Genomic DNA, 22,427 nt, shown 5'->3' with positions numbered 1-22,427 from the left:
ACTGCTGGTCCTTTACTGTTGCCAGGTCAAAAACCTGGGGCTGGATTCTCCAAGCCCGCGCTCGGCCGAAGAATAGGCGTTTACGCCAAAACGGCCCACGTCGCCGCTCCAACGTCATTTCCCGATGCTCCGCACCCAAAAAAAACCGCGGGATCGCGGCGTGCGCCGCACGGCCCAGAGAATTGCTGAAGTTGGCCCGATGACTGTTTCTCCGGACCCCTAACAATGCGGCGCCCCTAACGATCCTGCAGCAGAGGAGCAGGCCACAGAGGGGCATGTGCCAGCCGCTCAGGTTGCAGGTCCGCCTGCCTGACAGGCCGAGGAGGAGGAGGAGGAGGAACCAGAAGATAGGGAGCCGCAGTATGACGATGAGGAGGAGGAGGAGGTGGTGTCACGGAGGCGCGTGATGAGGCCCCGTGTACACCGGCGCCGCATGCCATTCCAGGACCTCACGTACAGGGCATACAGGAGGAGACTGAGGATGAGCCAGGAAACCGTTGCCCACATATGCCACATGATGGAACACCTGACACCGTGTGGGACTGAGGGAGGACACCCCCTCCTGGTGGCCATCAAGTTACGGTCACCCTAAACCTCTTTGCGACGGGGTCGTTCCAGTCGCCGAGTGTGGACCTGTACGGCATCTCACAGGCATCGGTGCACAGGTGTATCCGTGCCGTGACTGACACCCTGTGTGCCATTGCGTATTGATACATCCAGTTCCCTGTGGACTGCGCCCACCAGGTTGCCTAGGCAGCGGGGTTCGCTGCCGTCGGCAGGATACCCATGGGCCAGGGGTCAACAATGGGGTGCACGTTGCCCTGCGGCCACCCGCGGATAACAGGCCAGTGTTCATGAACAGGATGGGCTACTACTCCATGAATGTGCAGGTGGTCTGTGACCACCAGATGAAGATACTGCACGTCTGCGCCCGGTACCCGGGCAGTGTGCATGACTGCTTCGTGATGGCACAATGTGATTCCCGACATGTTCGAGGGACACCCCCCACCAGCTGCGGGGCTGGTTGCTGGGCGACTGGGATTACCGGTTGCGGTATTGGTTGATGATGCCTATACGGAGGCCACAGATCGACGTGCAGACCCACCACAATGAGACCCAATGTGCGTCCAGGGGTGTTGTCAAGAGGTGCTTTGGGGTCCTGAAGATGCGCTTCAGGTGCCTGGACCGTTTTGGAGAGGCACTCCAGTACGACTCAAGGAGGGTCGGCCGCATTGTTGTGATCTGCTGCGTCCTACACAATATAGCCCAGCAGAGGGGCGATGTGCTGGAGGTAGAGGAGGATCTACCAGATGAGGAGGAGGGGGGAAGAGGCGGGACATGGGGGGAGGAAGAGGAGGAGAAGGAGGAGCGGCACTCCCGACATTTGGCGCTGTCAGTCCTGGAGTCCCGCCGTGGCATCGACAGAGGTCTGGACGTTATCGGCTATGGGGCCCAAGGAGTGGGCCATCCCTGACTGGGAACGTGACACCTCCCACTGGGACTGTGCCACCTCCCTCTGGGACTGCGCCATCTCCCTCTGGGTCTGTACGATGCTGGCCAGCAACTGGGCAATGGTGTGGATGCTTTCAGCCATAGCCTGCTGGGACTGGGCCATGGCCTGCTGAGACTGGGCCACAGTAAGGAGCGCGCTGCAATCTGCACATGGCTCTGGCACATGGCTGCCTGTGAGTGGGCAGCCATGCCCTGGGCCACGGTCCCCACCCGCACAGAAAGCCCCACGCCTTGCATAACGTGACCCATGTCCAACACCGTCGCCCCCATTTCCTCCACCGTGGACGCTACCCGTGCGGTTTCGGCCTGGGTGGCACGCATGACCGGCACCACTCCCTGCTCCTGCTTATAATTGGACTACTCCACTTGCGTCTGCAGGTGCTGCTAGCCAGCCGTCATCACCTTCTCTGGTCCCTGGGTTGCTGACTGCATCGCATCTATGGGTGGGAGTAGAGATTCCAGGAAACCGGGACCCGTCTGGGTGGCAGCTGGTTGCTGGGGCTGGGCTGCCCTCCGACCGTCCAGCCCCTCGCCTGCTCCTACCTCAACCTGCTGAACCGGAGCGGCTGTGTGGTACGCACCAGTGAGTGTCCCAGAAGCCTCCTCACTAATGATCCCAACCGAGGTGATAGTCTCTGCGATGGTGGAGGATGTGGGCGATAGCAGTGCCAGAGAGTCTAACGTAATGTCCTAATCGGACCCGATGTCCGGCATCCCTTGTGTCGGTGTGTGCTGTATTGCCATCCCCTGTGTGGTTGTGTATTGGGTGTTTGTCCCCTCTGTTTCTGTGCCCACTGTTTCCGTCCCGTGTAGCTGTGTTGGGCGCAGGGCTGTTGAGGTGCTTGGCCTCCCTGTCGGTGCTTGCGGCCCTGGCACTGGCCGGGGTTGCCGGATGAGCCCGGATCATCGCTGGCTGGTCCTGTAAGACACAAGACAGCATGTATGGTTAGACAGATGGGCGGGGGTAAGGGGTGGGTGGGGTTTGGCACAAATGTGTTGTGAGGGGCCACGGCTAGGTAGAGGCGCGTCCCATTTGAGGGCATGCCTCCGACCTCGGCATCGGCAACCTCCTGATCTTCGGGTCCGCCAGCGAGGTCAAGTGCCCTTTGCTTGGACACAGCGAGGGTACGCAGTTCAGGGGCTCCCCCCCCACCCCAGTCTTCTCCCGCTCCTTGTGGTTATGGGCGTTCTTATCCTTGGGGGGGGGGGGCACACTTGGGGGGGCAAACATCAACAGTATTAGACGGTCCGACGCATGCTGCCCAGATGTTGGGTCCGTGATGGCATTGGTGCCAAGAGCACAAGGTAACTGCGGCTGCCATGGGTGGGTGCAGCCATGTGGGTCACGGCAGGGGTGGAACTGTCCCACTTTTGGGGGGGGGGGGGGTGCACGTGTCGGCTAGAGGGGTTGGTGCCACGGTCATAGTGAAAGGTGCTCACCCTGGCTGCCCTGAGTAAGTCGTGCATCTTCTTGCGGCACTGCTCGCCTGTCCTGACAGCCGTCCCGACGGCGCTGACGGCATCGCCCATCTCTACCCACGAATGCCGGATGGCGGCAGCTGCTACCCTGTTTCAGGGTGCGGGGTACAGGACCCCCCTCCTCTGCTCCACAGCGTCGAGCAGGGTGTCCAGTTCTCCCTCCCGAAATCTCAGCGCTGCATGGCGGGCGGCCATCTTCCATGCAACGGAAGTGTTTGAGGCGGATCTGGCTTTAAGGCACCGCAGCGCGCCGCGTATCGGTGGACGCTCCCTCAGGCACTTCCCGCGTGCCCGTGCTGGCCCCTTGCGGGCTATTGAATCGGTGGGCTTGGGGGGCCCATTGACACTCTTGTAAAACTCTACACTTAGCCCCATTATCGGAGAATCCAACCTCTAGCATTCCCTTTCCAACAGCATTCTTAAATGCACTCAGGAGAACCTGTTTAACCAGCACATGATAAGTCCAACAAACAAATGGAGCAGATCTGCACTTAATTTGAGGGAACTAAAGGGCAAATATTTTAGTAATCATAATTCAGTTAGGTTTAGGGAAAAAGACAAAAAACAACCAGGAATAAAGGTCCCAGTTAGGGAAAGGCCAATTCTACTGAGCGGAGATGTAATTTTGAAAAAGTGAATTGAAAACAGCTACTTGAAGACAAATGAGTGGGAAATAGTCATTTGAGGAAATCAGAGACGGTTCCAATCAGAAATTGCTCCTACTAAGTAAATGGGTAGGGTTACCAAACGTTGAGCCCTCTGGATGTGCAGGGGCACACATGGTGGGATAAGGCAAACAAAAGAGAAGTACAGTTCAGAAAGTGAAAGCTAATTACAACAGAAAGTTTTGAAGAGACTTGAAAGGGCAAGAGTGAAATTAAAAAAAATAAGAAAGCAAAGAGATGGCAAGAAAAAATATTAGCGAGTAAAATAAAAAATAACCAAAGATGCTTTGCAAATATATGAACAGCAAGAAAATAGCCCCATATTCTATAGATATGTCAGGAATAAAAGAATGACTAGGGTAAAAGAAGGGCCAATCAAGGACAGTAGTGGGAAGTTGTGCTTGGAGTCCGAGGAGATAGGAGAGGTGCTAAACGCGTCCCACCTCTTGAACTCCTCCTCCATTTGCTCCACCAGCCTTGTGAAATTAAGCCTATGCAGAGTCCCCCAGCTCTTGGCCAGATGGATCCCCAAATACCTGAAGCTCCTCTCCACCTTTTTTAGTGGGAGCTCGCCAATCCCCCTCTCCTGGTCCCCTGGGTGAACCACGAACAGCTCGCTCTTCCCCATGTTGAGCCTATACCCCGAGAAATCCCCAAATTCCCGGAGGATCCTCATTACCTCCGGCATTCCCCCCCACCGGGTCCGCCACATATAGCAGCAAGTCGTCCACATAGAGCGACACTCTATGCTCCTCCCCACCCCGCACCAACCCCCTCCAGTTCCTCAACTCCCTCAGTGCCATTGCCAGGGGTTCAATCGCCAGTGTGAAGAACAGGGGGGACAGGGGACACCACTGCCTCGTCCCTCGGTGCAACCGAAAATACTCAGACCTCCTCCTGTTCGTGGCCACACTCGCCATCGAGACCTCATATAACAGCCTGATCCACCTGACAAACCCTTCCCCAAACCTCTTCAGCACCTCCCACAGGTACCCCTACTCTACCCTATCGAAGGCTTTCTCAGCGTCCATCGCCACCACTATCTCCGCCTCCCCCTCCCTCACCGGCATTATGCTAATGTTCAGCAGCCTCCGCACATTCGCGTTCAACTGCCTCTCCTTCACGAACCCCGTCTGGTCTTCGTGGATGATCTGCGGCACACAATCCTCAATCCTCGTGGCTAAGACCTTCGCCAGCACCTTGGCATCTACGTTTAGCAGCGAAATCGGCCTGTAAGACCCACACTGCAGGGGATCCTTGTCCCGCTTCAGGATCAAGGAGATCAGTGCCCGGGACATCGTCGGGGGCAAAGATGTATATCTCAGACAGCGTGGATAGGAAGGACAATTTCCTTTAGCAGCGGGGTTAATACCTCTACTCTTGGATTTAATGTAATTGGAAGAAAGATCAAGGGAGAGTTGAGGATAAATGTTTTCACCCAAAGTGTGCTCGACCCCTTGGTCTCACTGCCTGAGTGACAGAGGCAGAAAAGATCTTTGCATTTCAATCGTACTTGAATATGCATTTGAGGTGCTGAAACCAGTTATATATTTGTTTGATGTCTCACTAAGAGGTCTGGAAGCTTGTATGATTGAACATAAATTGTTTACTGGTAACCCATAACTGTATACATATCTCCCAAGTTATCACGCTATCTACGTGCGGTCATCACACCTACTTCTCACAGACACTCTCTGCGCCACTCTGTCATCTATCCACTGTCTTGTGTCTCTCTATATCAGACTGTGGGCAATACTGTTCACCAGTCCCTCTTTAACCCTTATGATGCTGAACGCACTTACACTATGTGGTAGTCACCACTGATTGTATAGTAGTTGTAATGATGATTATTAGAGGTAATACGGTAAGGCTCCTGTACTATAGGTACGGGGGTAAATCCCTGCTTGCTGGCTCCGCCCAGTAGGCGGAGTATAAATGTGTGTGCACACCCGAGCTGCTTCCATTCTGGTAGCAGCTGCAGAAGGCCACACATCTGTTTAATAACGCCTTGATTATTCTCTACTCTCGTCTCATAGTAATTGATAGTGCATCAATTTATCAAGCAGAGATATTACAGCGATGGAACTTCGTATCAAGCCTGATCGCCTACAGCTGCACCCTCAAGCAGCCAACGCCACTGGCTAGCTTGCATCGAAAGCTACGTCAGATCATCGACTGAACAACCCTCGGACGCACAGAAGCTCCAGGTCCTGTACTCACAGGTGAGCTCCGATATTTTTCCCCTTATCCGGGATGCGCCCACTTACACTGAAGCAATGGAGCTTCTGAAAGGACATTATATTCGGCCGATCAATAAACTCAACGCCAGGCGCCTCCTGACCACGAGACAGCAACTCCCCGGTGAGTCATTAGACAATTTCTAGCGTGCCCTGTACATCCTGGCGAGGAACTGTGACTGCCAGGCAGTTTCGGCAGTCGAACATACGGAACTTTTAATCAGGGACGCTTTTGTTATGGGCATGGGGTCGGCGTACATCCGCCAGCGCCTATTAGAAGGGAGTACGCTCAACCTCGCGGCAACCAGGCAGCTCGCGAACTCGCTAACAGTAGCCTCCCGTACAGTCGTATGCCCCCGACCGCACGGCACCCTCATGGACATCGTGGGCCCCACCAACTACCGCCCTCAGCCCACCCTAAGCCTGCACCGCGCAGAAGCCAGCCAGCTCCGGGGGGCCCAAATGCTACTTCTGCGGGCAGACCAAACACCCCCGGCAGCGCTGCCCAGCGCGGAGTGCAACCTGCAAGGCCTGCAGAAAGAAAGGACATTTTGCTGCGGTGTGCCAGGCCCGATCGGTCGCTGCAGTTTCTAGGCCCAGCGTTCCTACACCCACCCCATGTGCAATCTGTGGGCGCCGCCATTTCCGCCTTCACATACCACGTGCGGTCCGTGGGCGCTGCCATCTTCCTCCCAGCAGACCGTGTGCGGCCCATGGGCACCGCCATCTTTAACGCCGCCTGCCATGTGCGCCGCCATCTTCGGCGCCATTTTGGACAGCACCCCTGGACCCCTGCCCGTCGGGAACTTCATCTGGCCGTTCATCGCCTGCCACCAACGACGACCAGCCCAGGGCCTACCAGCACCAGCCGCAGCTCGCCTCCATCACGCTCGACCAGTCCCGGCGTCATAACCGCGACGACGATGGTGAAAGTCGATGGGCACAAGACTTCCTGCCTTCTTGACTCCGGGAGCACGGAAAGTTTCATCCACCCCTCTACAGTAAGGTGCTGCTCCCTCGCGGTACACATCCGTTACCCAGAGAATCCCCCTGGCCTCCAGATCCCATTCCGTGGAAATTCGGGGGTACTGCATCGCCACCCACACCGTCCAAGGCGTAGAGTTCAGCAACTTCCTGTCGTGTTGGGTGCTCTGCTACACAGACGAACCAACACGGTTGCGGAAGGTGCAACTCAGTTTTATTACTAACAATATTAACATTTGTAAACTGGTTATTGTGGTTCATTCATTACCCTCTAACCTGTGGACCCAGCCCTAACACTATCTTGGAGAGCCATTCAGCACATGGTGAATGTCTGAGTGGCTTGCTGTGAGCTCTGTGCCCTGAGCTGTCTCCTTCTGGAATAAATCGAAGTGTCATGTTCCCCGTTTTATAGTGTGTCTGCTCTTGCTTGTGATTGGCTGTGATGTTGCGTGTGTATTGATTGGTCCGTTGATCTGTCCATCAGTGTGTATGTGTTTACGCACCATGATGTTTATCTGAATATCATGACACTTCCGACTCTACATCCTCCCCAACCTCTGCGCTGCCCTGTTACTCTGCCTGGACATCCAGTGCAACCTCCAAAGCATAACTCTAAAATTCGGCGGACCCCTACCACCCTCACCTTATGCAGCCTCACGACACTTAAGGTCGACCCACCTTCCCTGTTTGCAAACCTCACCCCGGATTGCAAACCCGTCGCCACCAGGAGCAGACGGTACAGTGCCCAGGACAGGACCTTCATCGGGTCGGAGGTTCAGCGGCTACTGTGGGAAGGCATCATTGAGGCCAGCCATAGCCCCTGGAGAGCCCAAGTGGTAGTAGTTAAGACTGGGGAGAAACACAGGATCGTCATGGACTACAGTCAGACCATCAATCGGTACACGCAGCTCGACGCGTACCCGCTTCCACGCATATCTGATATGGTCAATCAGATTGCTCAGTACCGGGTCTTTTCTACAGTGGACCTGAAATCTACCTACCACCAGCTCCCCATCCGCAAGGCGGACCGCCAGTACACTGCGTTCGAAGCAGATGGCCGCTTTTACCATTTTCTTAGGGTTCCTTTCGGTGTCACTAACGATGTCTTGGTCTTTCAACGTTAGATGGACCGAATGGTTGACCGGTACGGACTGCGGGCCACCTTCCCGTACCTAGATAACGTCACCATCTGCAGCCACGATCAGCAGGACCACGACGCTAACCTTCACAAATTTCTCCACACCGCCAAACTCCTTAACCTCACGTACAATAAGGAGAAGTGAGTGTTCCGCACCAACCGCTTAGCCATCCTTGGCTATGTTGTGGAAAACGGAGTTCTAGGGCCCGACCCCGACCGCATGCGCCCCCTCATGTAACCCCCCCATCACCCACTGCACCAAGGCCCTGAAATGATGCCTGGGGTTTTTCTCCTATTATGTCCAGTGGGTCCCTAACTATGCGGACAAGGCCCGCCCACTCATCCACTCCAGTTTTCCCTCTGACGGCTGAGGCCCGCCAGGCCTTCAACCGCATCAAAGCAGACATCGCCAAGGCCACGATACACGCAGTCGACGAGTCCCTCCCTTTTCAGGTCGAGAGCGATGCATCGGACGTCGCTCTGGCCGCCACTCTCAAACAGGCAGGCAGACCCGTGGCATTCCTTTCCCGCACCCTCCACGCCTCCGAAATTTGGCACTCACTCTGTCGAAAAAGAGGCCCAAGCATCGTGGAAGCTGTGCGCCATTGGAGGCATTACCTGGCCGGCAGGAGATTCGCTCTCCTCACTGACCAAAGGTCGGTTGCCTTCATGTTTAACATTACGCAGCGGGGCAAGATCAAAAATGATAAAATCTTAAGGTGGAGGATCGAGCTCTCCACCTACAATTACGAGATTTTGTATCGCCCCGGGAAGCTCAACGAGCCCCCCGATGCCCTATCCCGAGGTACATGTGGCCAGCGCACAAGTGGACCGACTCCGGGCCCTACGCGATGGTCTCTGTCACCCGGGGGTCACCCGGTTCTTTCACTTCATAAAGGCCCGCAATCTGCCCTACTCCATTGCGGAGGTCAGGGCTGTCACCAGAGACTGCCAGGTCTGCGCGGAGTGCAAACCGCATTTCTACCGGCCAGACCGAGTGCACCTGGTGAAGGCCTCCAGCCCCTTTGAACGCCTCAGCATGGACTTCAAAGGGCCCCTCCCCTCCACCGACCATAGCGTGTACTTCCTGAACGTGGTCGATGAATACTCCCGATTCCCCTTCGCCATCTCATGCCCCTGTATGACGTCTGCCACGGTCATTAAAGCACTCAACAGTGCCCTGTGCGGTTTCCCTGCTTACGTCCACAGCGACCAGGGATCCTCCTTTATGAGCGATGAGCTGCGTCAGTTCCTGCTCAGCAAGGGTACTGCCTCGAACAGGACATCCAGCTACAACCCCCGGGGAAGCGGACAGGTGGAGAGGGAGAATGGGACAGTCTGGAGGGCCGTCCTGCTGGCCCTGCGGTCTAAATATCTCCCAGTCTCCCGCTGGCAGGAGGTCCTCCCCGACATGCTCCACTCCATCCGATCACTACTCTGCACTGCAACTAACGAAACCCCCCATGAACCGTCTCCTTGCCTTCCCCAGGAAGTCTACTTCCAGGGTTTTGCTCCCAACATGGCTGGCAGCTCCTGGATCCGCCCTCCTCCGCAAACACATGCGGGTCCACAAGGCGAAACCTTTGGTCGAAAGGGTACAACTACTGCACGCGAACCCGCAGTTCGCCTACGTGTCGTGCGCCGACGGGCGCCAGGACACAGTCTCCCTCCGGGACCTGGCACCAGCAGGATCCCCACTCATGGCACACCACCCGAAACCAGCCCCCTCCGATTGCCCCGGTGCCACTCACCCTCCCCCCAGCGCACCTCACTGCAGCCCCCGCCCCAGAACGATCTGTCCTCCCACTGGTTCCACCCGGGGATGAAGAAGAGGACAACACGCTCCCGGAGTCATAGGCGACCAAGGCAGCGCCCGCATCACCACCAGGACCGAGTCGATCACAGCGGAGGATCAAGGCACCCAACCGGCTGAACTTGAAAATGTCGCCTGAACTGTAAATTTTTCAACCAAACTGTAAATTCTTTCACCACCCCCGCTGGACTCTTTTTTTTTTTTTTTAAACAGGGTTGTGAATGTGGTAGTCACCACTGATTGTATAGTAGTTGTAATGATGATTATTAGAGGTAATACGGTAAGGCTCCTGTACTAAAGGTACGGGGGTAAATCCCGGCCTGTTGGCTCCACCCAGTAGGCGGAGTATAAATGTGTGTGCACACCCGAGCTGCTTCCGTTCTGTTAGCAGCTGCAGGAGGTCACACATCTCTGCTTAGTAAAGCCTCGATTATTCTCTACTCTCGTCTCGTAGTAATTGATAGTGCATCACACTACAAAAGCTACAGGCTGCAGACCTAGAGCTGGAAAGTGAGACTTGGCAAATAGATATTTTTCTGCTGGCATAGGACTGAATAGCCTTTTTCTGTGCAATAATTTTCTGCTTCTATGGGTAGGATTTTAGGATGGCGTACGATCGGAGGTTACCATCCCGAGAGTTGACACTTAACACGCTCCTGCCACTCTTGAAAACCCACTGCCATTTCACACTCACTTGACCGTTGATTTGCAGTTGGTGGGACTTCTGACTGCCATTAGAAGGAAGTTGCACCTGTGAGAGCTGCCAGCCAATCGGATTGGCTGACAGCTCTCCAACCCAGCCAGGCACAGCGCTGCAGTGGCCAGAGGCGGTACTGCAGTGGTCCACCTGGAACTGAGTCCCGGGACCATTGGAAAGGGAAGTCGGAGAGTAGGGAATATCCTGGGAGGTCAGCGCTTGCAATGTCAGGGGATAAGGGGTAGGCCAGGGGAGGGGGTCCAAGAGCTCCAGGTTCCCAGAGGGGAGGGCCCCCCAGCTCAAATTGAAGCACCCACTCTACCATCACCTGCTCCAGCCAGCCTAAAATTCAGACCCATGTTCGCTGATTCTTCCTTTAAAAATCTCCTCAAACCCTAATTCTTTTATCAAGGTGTTTATCAGCCTTCTCAATTCATGCTCAGTGCCCATTTTTCACATGCCATCAGTTTGTTTCTAAATATGAATGATTCTGTATGGACAGAAGACGTGCAGAGATTTTCTGGTCTGAGCCAAAGCATCAAGATCGGTCAACATCACTTGCTAGGTCAAGTCAGTTACTGCACAGTACCACACAGGAAAGAGCTGGGATAACAGTATAAAAGCACAAAAAGCAAGAAAGGCACATTACACATGAATTCATGATTAACCAGAACTTAACAGAGAATACCTGTCATTAGCTGCTTTGCACGTCAAAGTAATATCTGTTCCTATTCTTCCATATAGAACATCTAGGACAGAACAAAATATATTATAATGACTTCAGAGATTTATCTCCTAGCCCCCGTTCTGTAGCACTAGCATCAAAACTGCATTGGCTATGGCATATTCATTCTTTAAGGGGTGCAGACTTGACTGGATATGCTTTAACCATTCATCAGAGTACTATGGGATCCTGCTTTCAGCTCTGAAAACTACTCTTAAACATACTGGTTGGCACTGCTGCCTCGCAGCACCAGAGACCCAGGTTTAATTCCAGCCCTGGGTGGCTGTGTGTAGGTTGCACATTCTCCCTGTGTCTGCGTGGGTTTCCTACGGGTGCTCCGGTTTCCGCCCACAGTCCAAAGACGTGCGGGTTCGGTGGGGTTAAGTAGGGTCCGGAGTTTATGGATGGCAGTGTTTCTCATAATAATAACCTTTTATTGTCACAAGTACGAAGTTACTGTGAAAAGCCCCTTGTCGCCACATTCCGGCACCTGTTCGGGTAAGCTGGTACGGAAATTGAACACGCGCTGCTGGCCTTGTTCTGCATCACAAACCAGCTATCTAGCCCACTGAGCTAAACTAGCCCTTCCAAGTAACCGGGAGGTCATCCAAAAATCTGTTGCCGATGCATTAATACAAACCAAATTCTATTTGCCTATTCAATCATTGAATCCCCTACTATGCAAAAGGTGGTAATTCAGCCCATTGAGTCTGCACCGACCCTCCGAAAGAGCACTCTACCTAGGTCCACTCCTCCGCCCACCCCACCCTATCCCTGTAACCTAACGTACATATACCTGGATACTAAGGGGCAATTTAGCATGGCCAATCCACCTAACCTGCACATCTTTGGACTGTGGGAAGAAACCGGACCACCCAGAGGAAATCCACATGGACACGGGGAGAACATGCAAACTCCACATAAACAAGGCGAGAATTGAACCAGGGTCCCTGGCGTTGTGAGGTTACAGTGCTAATCACTGTTCCACTGTGCCGCCACATGTTCGCTGTTCAATACTCGGTCCTGATTAAGCAACACCTTAATTTTAAAATTCTCATCCTGGTTTTCAAATCTTTTCAAAGCCTCACTCCTCCCCATACCTGTAATGTCCTCAAACCTCACAAACCACTGTAATATCTGAGCTTCTGCAATTCCGGCTTCTTGCGAATCCACAAATTTAACTGCTCAACTACTGAATGCTGTGCCTTCACCTTTCAGGACCCTGGGGTCTTGAGATCCCTCCCACATCTCTCCACCTGTCCACCCTTGCTTTCCTTCTTTAAAATTTACCCCATTGACTGTCCTTTCCTTATTTAGCTTGTTCGATAATGACCGTGAAGCATCTTGGTCTTCTTATGTCCAAGACACTACATAAACACAAGTTATGTTTTGTATCTTAAGGTTACATTCACAGTACCTTCATTGCAGTGTTAATGTAAGCCTACTTGTGACATTAATAAAGATTATTAAACACAAAAAGCTTTTAAAGCAACATTAATCATAGCAGCAACATATTTTATGCTTTGACATTTGTTTTCCCATCTTGCATTCTGCTCAAAACATTATTGCAGGAAATTTGACAAATCTTTGCTTATGATCACACACTGAATAAATGTTATCAGTACCTTTACCAGAGCATATCAGGACATTACATTGAACAGACCAAAAGCCAAGCTATGAACATTTGATATAAACAGAAACTCATTTTTTAATGAAGATTTTTAAAAGGTTTGCATCACACTGCCATGAAAATAACTGAATATTATGTCACAGATAATGTCCTAATGAACAGACTATTTACCTCACTTATTCTCATGCTCCCTTTCAGAATAATTAAGATCAATAGAACTCTAAAGCCAACTAGCCCTTCTTTTATAAAAAAAGCCAATATTTATATAATACTTTCACTTTTTTTTAAATAAATATTTTATTGAAAATTTTTGGTCAACCAACACAGTACATTGTGCATCCTTTACACAATATTATAACAACACAAATAACAATGACCTATTTTATAAACAAAAAATGAATAAATAATAAATAAAAAAAATGAAAACTAGCCCTAATTGGCAACTGCCTTGTCACAAGTAACACTCTCCAAAAATATAATTTAACAGTCCAATATATAATTATCTGTAGCAACGACCTATACATATTATACAGTATATATTAACAACCCTGAGAGTCCTTCTGGTTCCTCCTCCCCCCCCCCCCCCCCCCCCCGCCGATCCTGGGCTGCTGCTGCTGCCTTCTTTTTTCCATTCCGTCTATCTTTCTGCGAGGTATTCGACGAACGGTTGCCACCGCCTGGTGAACCCTTGAGCCGACCCCCTTAGGACGAACTTAATCCGCTCTAGCTTTATAAACCCCGCCATGTCATTTATCCAGGTCTCCACCCCCGGGGGCTTGGCTTCTTTCCACATTAGCAATATCCTGCGCCGGGCTACTAGGGACGCAAAGGCCAAAACATCGGCCTCTCTCGCCTCCTGCACTCCCGGCTCTTGTGCAACCCCAAATATAGCCAACCCCCAGCTTGGTTCGACCCGGACCCCTACTACTTTTGAAAGCACCTTTGTCACCCCCATCCAAAACCCCTGTAGTGCCGGGCATGACCAAAACATATGGGCATGATTCGCTGGGCTTCTCGAGCACCTCGCACACCTATCCTCCACCCCAAAAAATTTACTGAGCCGTGCTCCAGTCATATGCGCCCTGTGTAATACCTTAAACTGAATCAGGCTTAGCCTGGCACACGAGGACGACGAGTTTACCCTGCTTAGGGCATCTGCCCACAGCCCCTCCTCGATCTCCTCCCCCAGCTCTTCCCATTTCCCTTTAGTTCATCGACCATAGTCTCCCCTTCGTCCCTCATTTCCCTATATATATCTGACACCTTACCATCCCCCACCCATGTCTTTGAGATCACTCTGTCCTGCACCTCTTGTGTCGGGAGCTGCGGGAATTCCCTCACCTGTTGCCTCGCAAAAGCCCTCAGTTGCATATACCTGAATGCATTCCCTTGGGGCAACCCATATTTCTCGGTCAGCGCTCCCAGACTCGCGAACTTCCCATCCACAAACAGATCTTTCAGTTGCGTTATTCCATATCCCCCATCCATTCCCCCCGGGGCAAACCTATGGTTGTTTCTTATCGGGGACCCCCCCAAGGCTCCAGTCTTTCCCCTATGCCGTCTCCACTGTCCCCAAATCTTCAGTGTAGCCACCACCACCGGGCTTGTGGTGTAGTTCCTCGGTGAGAACGGCAATGGGGCTGTCACCATAGCCTGTAGGCTAGTCCCCCTACAGGATGCCCTCTCTAATCTCTTCCACGCCGCTCCCTCCTCCTCTCCCATCCACTTACTCACCATTGAAATATTAGCGGCCCAATAATACTCACTTAGGCTCGGTAGTGCCAGCCCCCCCCTATCCCTGCTACGCTGTAAGAATCCCTTCCTCACTCTCGGGGTCTTCCCGGCCCACACAAAACCCATGATGCTCTTTTCAATCCTTTTAAAAAAAGCCTTCGTGATCACCACCGGGAGGCACTGAAACACAAAGAGGAATCTCGGGAGGACCACCATCTTAACCGCCTGCACCCTCCCTGCCAGTGACAGGGATACCATATCCCATCTCTTGAAATCCTCCTCCATTTGTTCCACCAACCGCGTTAAATTTAACCTATGCAATGTGCCCCAATTCTTGGCTATCTGGATCCCCAGGTAACGAAAGTCCCTTGTTACCTTCCTCAACGGTAGGTCCTCTATTTCTCTACTCTGCTCCCCTTGATGCACCACAAACAACTCACTTTTCCCCATGTTCAATTTATACCCTGAAAAATCCCCAAACTCCCCAAGTATCCGCATTATTTCTGGCATCCCCTCCGCCGGGTCTGCCACGTATAGTAGCAAATCGTCCGCATACAAAGATACCCGGTGTTCTTCTCCTCCTCTAAGTACTCCCCTCCACTTCTTGGAACCCCTCAACGCTATCGCCAGGGGCTCAATCGCCAGTGCAAACAATACTGGGGACAGAGGGCATCCCTGCCTTGTCCCTCTATGGAGCCGAAAATATGCAGATCCCCGTCCATTCGTGACCACGCTCGCCATTGGGGCCCTATACAACAGCTGCACCCATCTAACATACCCCTCTCCAAAACCAAATCTCCTCAACACCTCCCACAAATAATCCCACTCCACTCTATCAAATGCTTTCTCGGCATCCATCGCCACTACTATCTCCGTTTCCCCCTCTGGTGGGGCCATCATCATTACCCCTAACAACCTCCGTATATTCGTGTTCAGCTGTCTCCCCTTCACAAACCCAGTTTGGTCCTCGTGGACCACCCCCGGGACACATTCCTCTATTCTCATTGCCATTACCTTGGCCAGGATCTTGGCATCTACATTTAGGAGGGAAATAATGCGGGTCCTTTTCCTTCTTTAAGAGAAGCGATATCGTTGCTTCAGACATAGTCGGGGGCAGTTGTCCCCTTTCCTTTGCCTCATTAAAAGGTCCTCGTCAGTACCGGGGCGAGCAAGTCCACATATTTTCTATAGAATTCGACTAGGAATCCATCCGGTCCCGGGGCCTTTCCCGCCTGCATGCTCCTAATTCCTTTCACCACTTCTTCTACCTCGATCTGTGCTCCCAGTCCCACCCTTTCCTGCTCTTCCACCTTGGGAAATTCCAGCCGATCCAAGAAGCCCATCATTCTCTCCCTCCCATCCGGGGGTTGAGCTTCATATAATTTTTTATAAAATGTCTTGAACACTCCATTCACTCTCTCCGCTCCCCGCTCCATCTCTCCTTCCTCATCCCTCACTCCCCCTATTTCCCTCGCTGCTCCCCTTTTCCTCAATTGGTGTGCCAGCAACCTGCTCGCCTTCTCCCCATATTCGTACTGTACACCCTGTGCCTTCCTCCATTGTGCCTCTGCAGTGCCCGTAGTCAGCAAGTCAAATTCTACATGTAGCCTTTGCCTTTCCCTGTACAGTCCCTCCTCCGGTGCTTCCGCATATTGTCTGTCCACCCTCAAAAGTTCTTGCAGCAACCGCTCCCGTTCCTTACTCTCCTGCTTCCCTTTATGTGCCCTTATTGATATCAGCTCCCCTCTAACCACCGCCTTCAACGCCTCCCAGACCACTCCCACCTGGACCTCCCCATTATCATTGAGTTCCAAGTACTTTTCAATGCACCCCCTCACCCTTAGACACACCCCCTCATCTGCCATTAGTCCCATGTCCATTCTCCAGGGTGGGCGCCCTCCTGTTTCCTCCCCTATCTCCAAGTCTACCCAGTGTGGAGCGTGATCCGAAATGGCTATAGCCGTATACTCCGTTCCCCTCACCTTCGGGATCAATGCCCTTCTCAGCACAAAAAAGTCTATTCGCGAGTAGACTTTATAGACATAGGAGAAAAACGAGAACTCCTTACTCCTAGGTCTGCTAAATCTCCACGGGTCTACACCTCCCATCTGCTCCATAAAATCTTTAAGTACCTTGACTGCTGCCGGCCTCCTTCCAGTCCTGGACTTCGACCTATCCAGCCCTGGTTCCAACACCGTATTAAAATCTCCCCCCATTATCAGCTTTCCCATCTCTAGGTCCGGAATGCGTCCTAGCATACGCCTCATAAAATTGGCATCATCCCAGTTCGGGGCATATACGTTTACCAAAACCACCGTCTCCCCCTGTAGTTTGCCACTCACCATCACGTATCTGCCCCCGTTATCCGCCACTATAGTCTTTGCCTCGAACATTACCCGCTTCCCCACTAATATAGCCACCCCCCTGTTTTTCGCATCTAGCCCCGAATGGAACACCTGCCCCACCCATCCTTTGCGTAGCCTAACCTGGTCTATCAGTTTCAGGTGCGTTTCCTGTAACATAACCACATCTGCCTTAAGTTTCTTAAGGTGTGCGAGTACCCGTGCCCTCTTTATCGGCCCGTTCAGCCCTCTCACGTTCCACGTGATCAGCCGGGTTGGGGGGCTTCCTACCTCCCCCCCTTGTCGATTAGCCATCACCTTTTTCCAGCTCCTCACCCGGTTCCCACGCAGCTGTATCTCCCCCAGGCGGTGCCCCCCCCGGCCATCCTCTCCCATACCAGCTCCCCCCTCTCCCCAGCAGCAGCAACCCAGTAATTCCCCCCTCCCACCCCCCCCGCTAGATCCCCCGCTAGCGTAATTACTCCCCCCATGTTGCTCCCAGAAGTCAGCAAACTCTGGCCGACCTCGGCTTCCCCCCGTGACCTCGGCTCGCACCGTGCGACGCCCCCTCCTTCCTGCTTCTCTATTCCCGCCATGATTATCATAGCGCGGGAACCAAGCCCGCGCTTCTCCCTTGGCCCCGCCCCCAAAGTACATAAAACTCCTCTTTCCCCCCTTTTCAACCCCCCTCTTTGCCCCCCACATTCGCCCCACCACTTTGTTCAAACGTTCTTTTTAATAACCCGCTCATTCCAGTTTTTCTTCCACAATAAAAGTCCACGCTTCATCCGCCGTCTCAAAGTAGTGGTGCCTCCCTCAATATGTGAGCCACAGTCTTGCCGGTTGCAGCATTCCAAATTTTTTCTTTTTATGAAGCACCGCCTTGGCCCGATTAAAGCTCGCCCTCCTTCTCGCCACCTCCGCACTCCAGTCTTGATAAACGCGGATCACCGCGTTCTCCCATTTACTGCTCCGAGTTTTCTTTGCCCATCTAAGGACCATTTCTCTATCCTTAAAACGGAGGAATCTCACCACTATGGCTCTGGGAATTTCTCCTGCTCTCGGCCCTCGCGCCATCACTCGGTATGCTCCCTCCACCTCCAACGGACGCGCCGGGGCCTCCGCTCCCATTAACGAGTGCAGCATCGTGCTCACATATGCCCCGACGTCCGCTCCCTCCACACCTTCAGGAAGACCAAGAATCCTCAGGTTGTTCCTCCTGGCGTTGTTCTCCAGTGCCTCCAACCTTTCCACACATCGTTTCTGATGTGCCTCATGCGTCTCCGTCTTCACCACCAGGCCCTGTATGTCATCCTCATTCTCGGCTGCCTTTGCCTTCACGACCCGAAGCTCCTGCTCCTGGGTCTTTTGTTCCTCCTTTAGCCCTTCAATCGCCTGTAGTATCAGGGCCAACAGCTCTTTCTTCATTTCCTTTTTGATCTCTTCCACACAGCATTTCAAGAACTCTTGTTGTTCAGGGCCCCATGTTAAACTGCCACCTTCCGACGCCATCTTGGTTTTTGCTTGCCTTCCTTGCCGCTGTTCTAAAGGATCCACTGCAATCCGGCCACTTTCTCCTCCTTTTTTCATCCGTATCCAGGGGGGATTCCCTTCTGGTTTACCGCACAGTGTTTTTAGCCGTCAAACTTGCCGTTGGGGCTCCTATCAAGAGCCCAAAAGTCCGTTTCACCGGGAGCTGCCGAAACGTGCGACTCAGCTGGTCATCGCCGCATCCGGAAGTCCAATCACTTTTTAAACAGTGTGTGGAGATGCATCAGATTTCACGGGAATTAATTTTAAAGTGATGGAGAAATGCAATAAAATTAACTAAGTTCAGTTGGCCAAAACTCTTACCCCATTCCAATTAAAGATTAAAAGCCTGAACAGTTGGGGTTGGGACAATCCAAGATCATATTTTTGGAATTGTATACATTCTTTTTTAAGATGCGTCTTTTCAAGTAAGTGCATTCTTTCCACATTCCCTCGGCCCCTTCGGAGGTCATTTGCAAATGTCTACGATAAGGTTTTCACCTTTTTAGTCTCACCCTCTTCCCACAACAATACAGCTGTAATAAAAGTTATTAATGGAATGGTAGACTGAATATCTAAACTATTATTCCATAGTGCGACACCCCAGCCTCAAAGACACAGGACTTGAGTTGCTTGATATTTTCAGTTGTTCAAAAGCAAATTTCAGTGCTTCCAAAATCCAGCATCCTTACCTTTCCCTCTGAAAGTTTCTGCTCCAGCTGGAATCAAAACATAAATTGCGGCTGTAATGATTACAAGGCATAGGCGGGAGGTAAAACCCATCATCTGAAATGGGAACAAAATAATTGAAGTGAAATGGATTATCGAAAAACACAACAGAATTCATTCAACTCACAGATACAGCTAATACCTGCCCAGTTTAAAAGGGACTTTGGAAAAAAATAATCTGACCGTCTGAAATTACATGTGTACAGGAAATCACCACACCACAGAATATCCTGGCATCTAGCTGCTAAAGTATTGACCTTTTCTCTTTTATCATAAAATAATAGAGGAACACCAGTGCTCGTAAAACTATATCAGGCAAGAGCATGTTAAGGCTTTAGTTGTCAAACAGAGAGATATGGAAAAAGTATTGAATGACTAATTTCCCAGATATTTTTGAACTACACTACATTAGTCTCCTCAAGAGTAGGATTTTCTTTCTTATTTATACCTTTAGAAATGATGCACCTTAATACTAAACAATACAGGAAGCAATTCCATCAAGAGAATAGTGGTTAAAATGACCACATCACACCATTACTTACATTAAAGCATAAAACAGCATGTAATGATCAAGATATTCGCATACACTGAAGTTCCATTTGGGATTAGACTAAAGAACTGCAATAAGAAAGATCATGTGCCCTTATACAAAAACAGAAAAGGGTCCATGGTCCATGCTCAGACACTCTCACTGTGTAATGGAAACTTACTGTAAGAAGAGATGTAGTTTTAAGTGATCCATGTTTGTATTGTTAAACATTAGAAATAAGATACACATTTAAGTGGATTTAATTTACTGTTTCTGTGCAAGGAATGATAAACCTATAATTAGATTCATGCTCGACAAAGGTGTTTGTGGGGATTGGTTAAGTTCAAATTGCTGTTCCATTGTTCTTTGAGAGGGTTACGGCGTGAAAAGAAAAGCTGGAGAAAGTAAACACTGTTGCTTAGCAACCAGAGGCACCTTTAGGGTAGGGAGATTTGGGGGTTTTTTTTGAGTGTAGCATTTAGCTGTATCCAAAGCAGTTGCTTATAGAAGGCTAGAGAGGGACCATCTCTCTCAGCTTTGCAAGAAGAAAAGGCATACCATGGAGTAATGGTTAATAAAACACGTGCATGAAACATAAAGAACAGCTAGTTAAGAAAACAAGAGAAATTTTTTTAAGTTTCCAAGAAATCTGAAGTTAAAAGAACAAAGAGGGACTGGAAAGAGAGTACTGTTCAGTAAAGACACAGATAAAGTTGGAAGGGAGCTGGTTCATGAGAGACCAGAAAGATATCTAAAGTTGTTCTACAGTTTGTGAGATTTTACCACAGTTCGTGAGACATTATTTTAAATAATTGTGAAAATCAGCAGCTGGATCTCGGAGTTGGAATAAAAGCATTGAAGACAAAGGAAAACTGACGGGAGGTGGAAACCCTGGTGCTGGTTCCTTGTTAAAAGTGGAGCAAAAATGTTGTTTTAAAAGGATCATTGTAAAACCTGGAGTGACTTCTTAACGAAAACAACTGATGGAAAGCAGTGTTTGAAAGATAATATTAAAGCATGGCTTTTTGGGAGTGGAGTTTGGAAACAGTCATGTGACTTGGGGGATTGTGAGAAGAAATCCATAGAAGATTGGTTCAGTGGCATCGGCCAACTGGTTTCATAGTGGCGTGTTATCATTTGTAAAGCTAAGAGGGGAGTAAAAGAGTATTGTATTATAATCAAACTTTTCATGTTTAATTAGTTTTTAACAAGAAAAAAATATTAGCGGTTCTGTGACTCACTTCCACCATGTTTTCTTTAAAAAGTAAAGCGTTATGTTTTCTGAGCCAGCATCCATTTGAATTCTTCCTGTCCAGTAGTAACACCAATTGGGATCATAACACCACACAGGCCAATTTTACCAAATTGGATTAGTGCAAGGCTATTTATAGTTCACTAGACTCTGTGTCCGACAGTAACACCTGCGCCACAAACTTTTGATAGTTCCATGTAATGGCATCCTTCTTTGCTCACATAATACCATCGCTCTTTTTTTTTAATGGGAAAGAAAAAGAGAAAAAAAACGATCTACCATGAAACCATTGTCGATTGTCGTAAAAAAAAGCAATCTAGTTCACTAATGTCCTTTACGGAAGGAAATCTACATAGCTACATACATAGAACATACAGTGCAGAAGGAGGCCATTCGGCATATCGAGTCTGCACTGACCCACTTAAGCCCTCACTTCCACCCTATCCCCATAACCCCTCCTAACCTTTTTTGGACACGAAGGGCAATTTAACATGGCCAATCCACCTAATCTGCACGTCTTTGGACTGTGGGAGGAAACCGGAGCACCCGAGGAAATCCACGCAGACACGGGGAGAACGTGCAGACTCCGCACAGACAGTTACCCAGCGGGGAATCGAACCTGGGACCCTGGCGCTGTGAAGTCACAGTGCTAGCTACGTGTGCTACCGTGTTGCCCTTGTCATCCTTACCTGCTCTGGCCGACATGTGACTCCAGATCCACAGCAATTAAGTTGACTCTTAAATGCCTTCAAAAATGGGCAATAAATGCTGGTCCAGCCAGCGACATCCACATCCCATGAATGGATTAAAAAAATGTAGTCAATAATCACAATTTTAAGTGGTTCATTATTAGCAATTCCAGTTCTGACCCTGTTCCTCTCTCTTCAGATGCTCATTTACCAGTGTTTCAAGCATTTCCTGTTTTATTACAATTTTTAAAAAATAAATGTTTTTAAAACATAGCAACAAAAAGGTCCAAACCTCGAATGTATCAATAAACAAGCACAAGATACGCTCTTTAACAACGAACATGGAATGCTACTTTACTCTGGCTTCAGCCTCACACATTCTCTTGTTCCTATCCTCCAATCTCAGGGCACGATCTAATGGAAAAGGATCTAAGTATCACTTGCGGCGGATTTTGCCAGGAGTTTCCCGCTATCTCTATGGGCGAGTTTCCCACCACACTCTAACTACACTTAGTCACTTTTTTCAGGCCCTGGGGAGTTTCTCCCTGGTCAAACCCACACTGGCCAGACTGTCTCCCGAAAGATCAGGCTACCATTTTGAAAGGGTGTCCAGATCTGAAGAGGTTTTGTGGGTTCCCCCCCCCCCCCCCCCACCCACCCCCCCACGCATGGGCAATGTCAACCCCAACACATTGGCATGATTCCACGCCCCCCCCCCCCCCACGCATGGGCAATGTCAACCC

At 50.7% G+C, this 22,427-nt stretch overlaps 1 protein-coding gene across 8 annotated transcripts in view; it reads right to left on the bottom strand.

Moving 5' to 3' along the window:
* Positions 1–22,427, bottom strand: part of LOC140409134 (interleukin-11 receptor subunit alpha-like) — a 174,872-nt gene that overhangs the window by 129,314 nt on the left and 23,131 nt on the right. For 4 of the 8 annotated variants that reach the window (XM_072497294.1, XM_072497292.1, XM_072497291.1 and 1 more), the window contains exons 2-3: positions 19,178–19,271; positions 11,214–11,274 (exon numbers count right to left, since the gene is read on the bottom strand). In XM_072497294.1, coding sequence (XP_072353395.1) covers positions 11,214–11,274; positions 19,178–19,271 — 155 coding nt within the window. Of the gene's footprint in view, positions 1–11,213; positions 11,275–19,177; positions 19,274–19,756; positions 19,780–22,427 lie in introns of those variants that run through there. The other 4 variants (XM_072497296.1, XM_072497299.1, XM_072497297.1 and 1 more) reach the window with 4 other exon arrangements.

Source organism: Scyliorhinus torazame, chromosome 3, assembly GCF_047496885.1.
Source record: "Scyliorhinus torazame isolate Kashiwa2021f chromosome 3, sScyTor2.1, whole genome shotgun sequence".
Lineage (NCBI taxonomy): Eukaryota > Metazoa > Chordata > Chondrichthyes > Carcharhiniformes > Scyliorhinidae > Scyliorhinus > Scyliorhinus torazame.
This window is presented reverse-complemented; position numbering and strand designations above follow the sequence as displayed.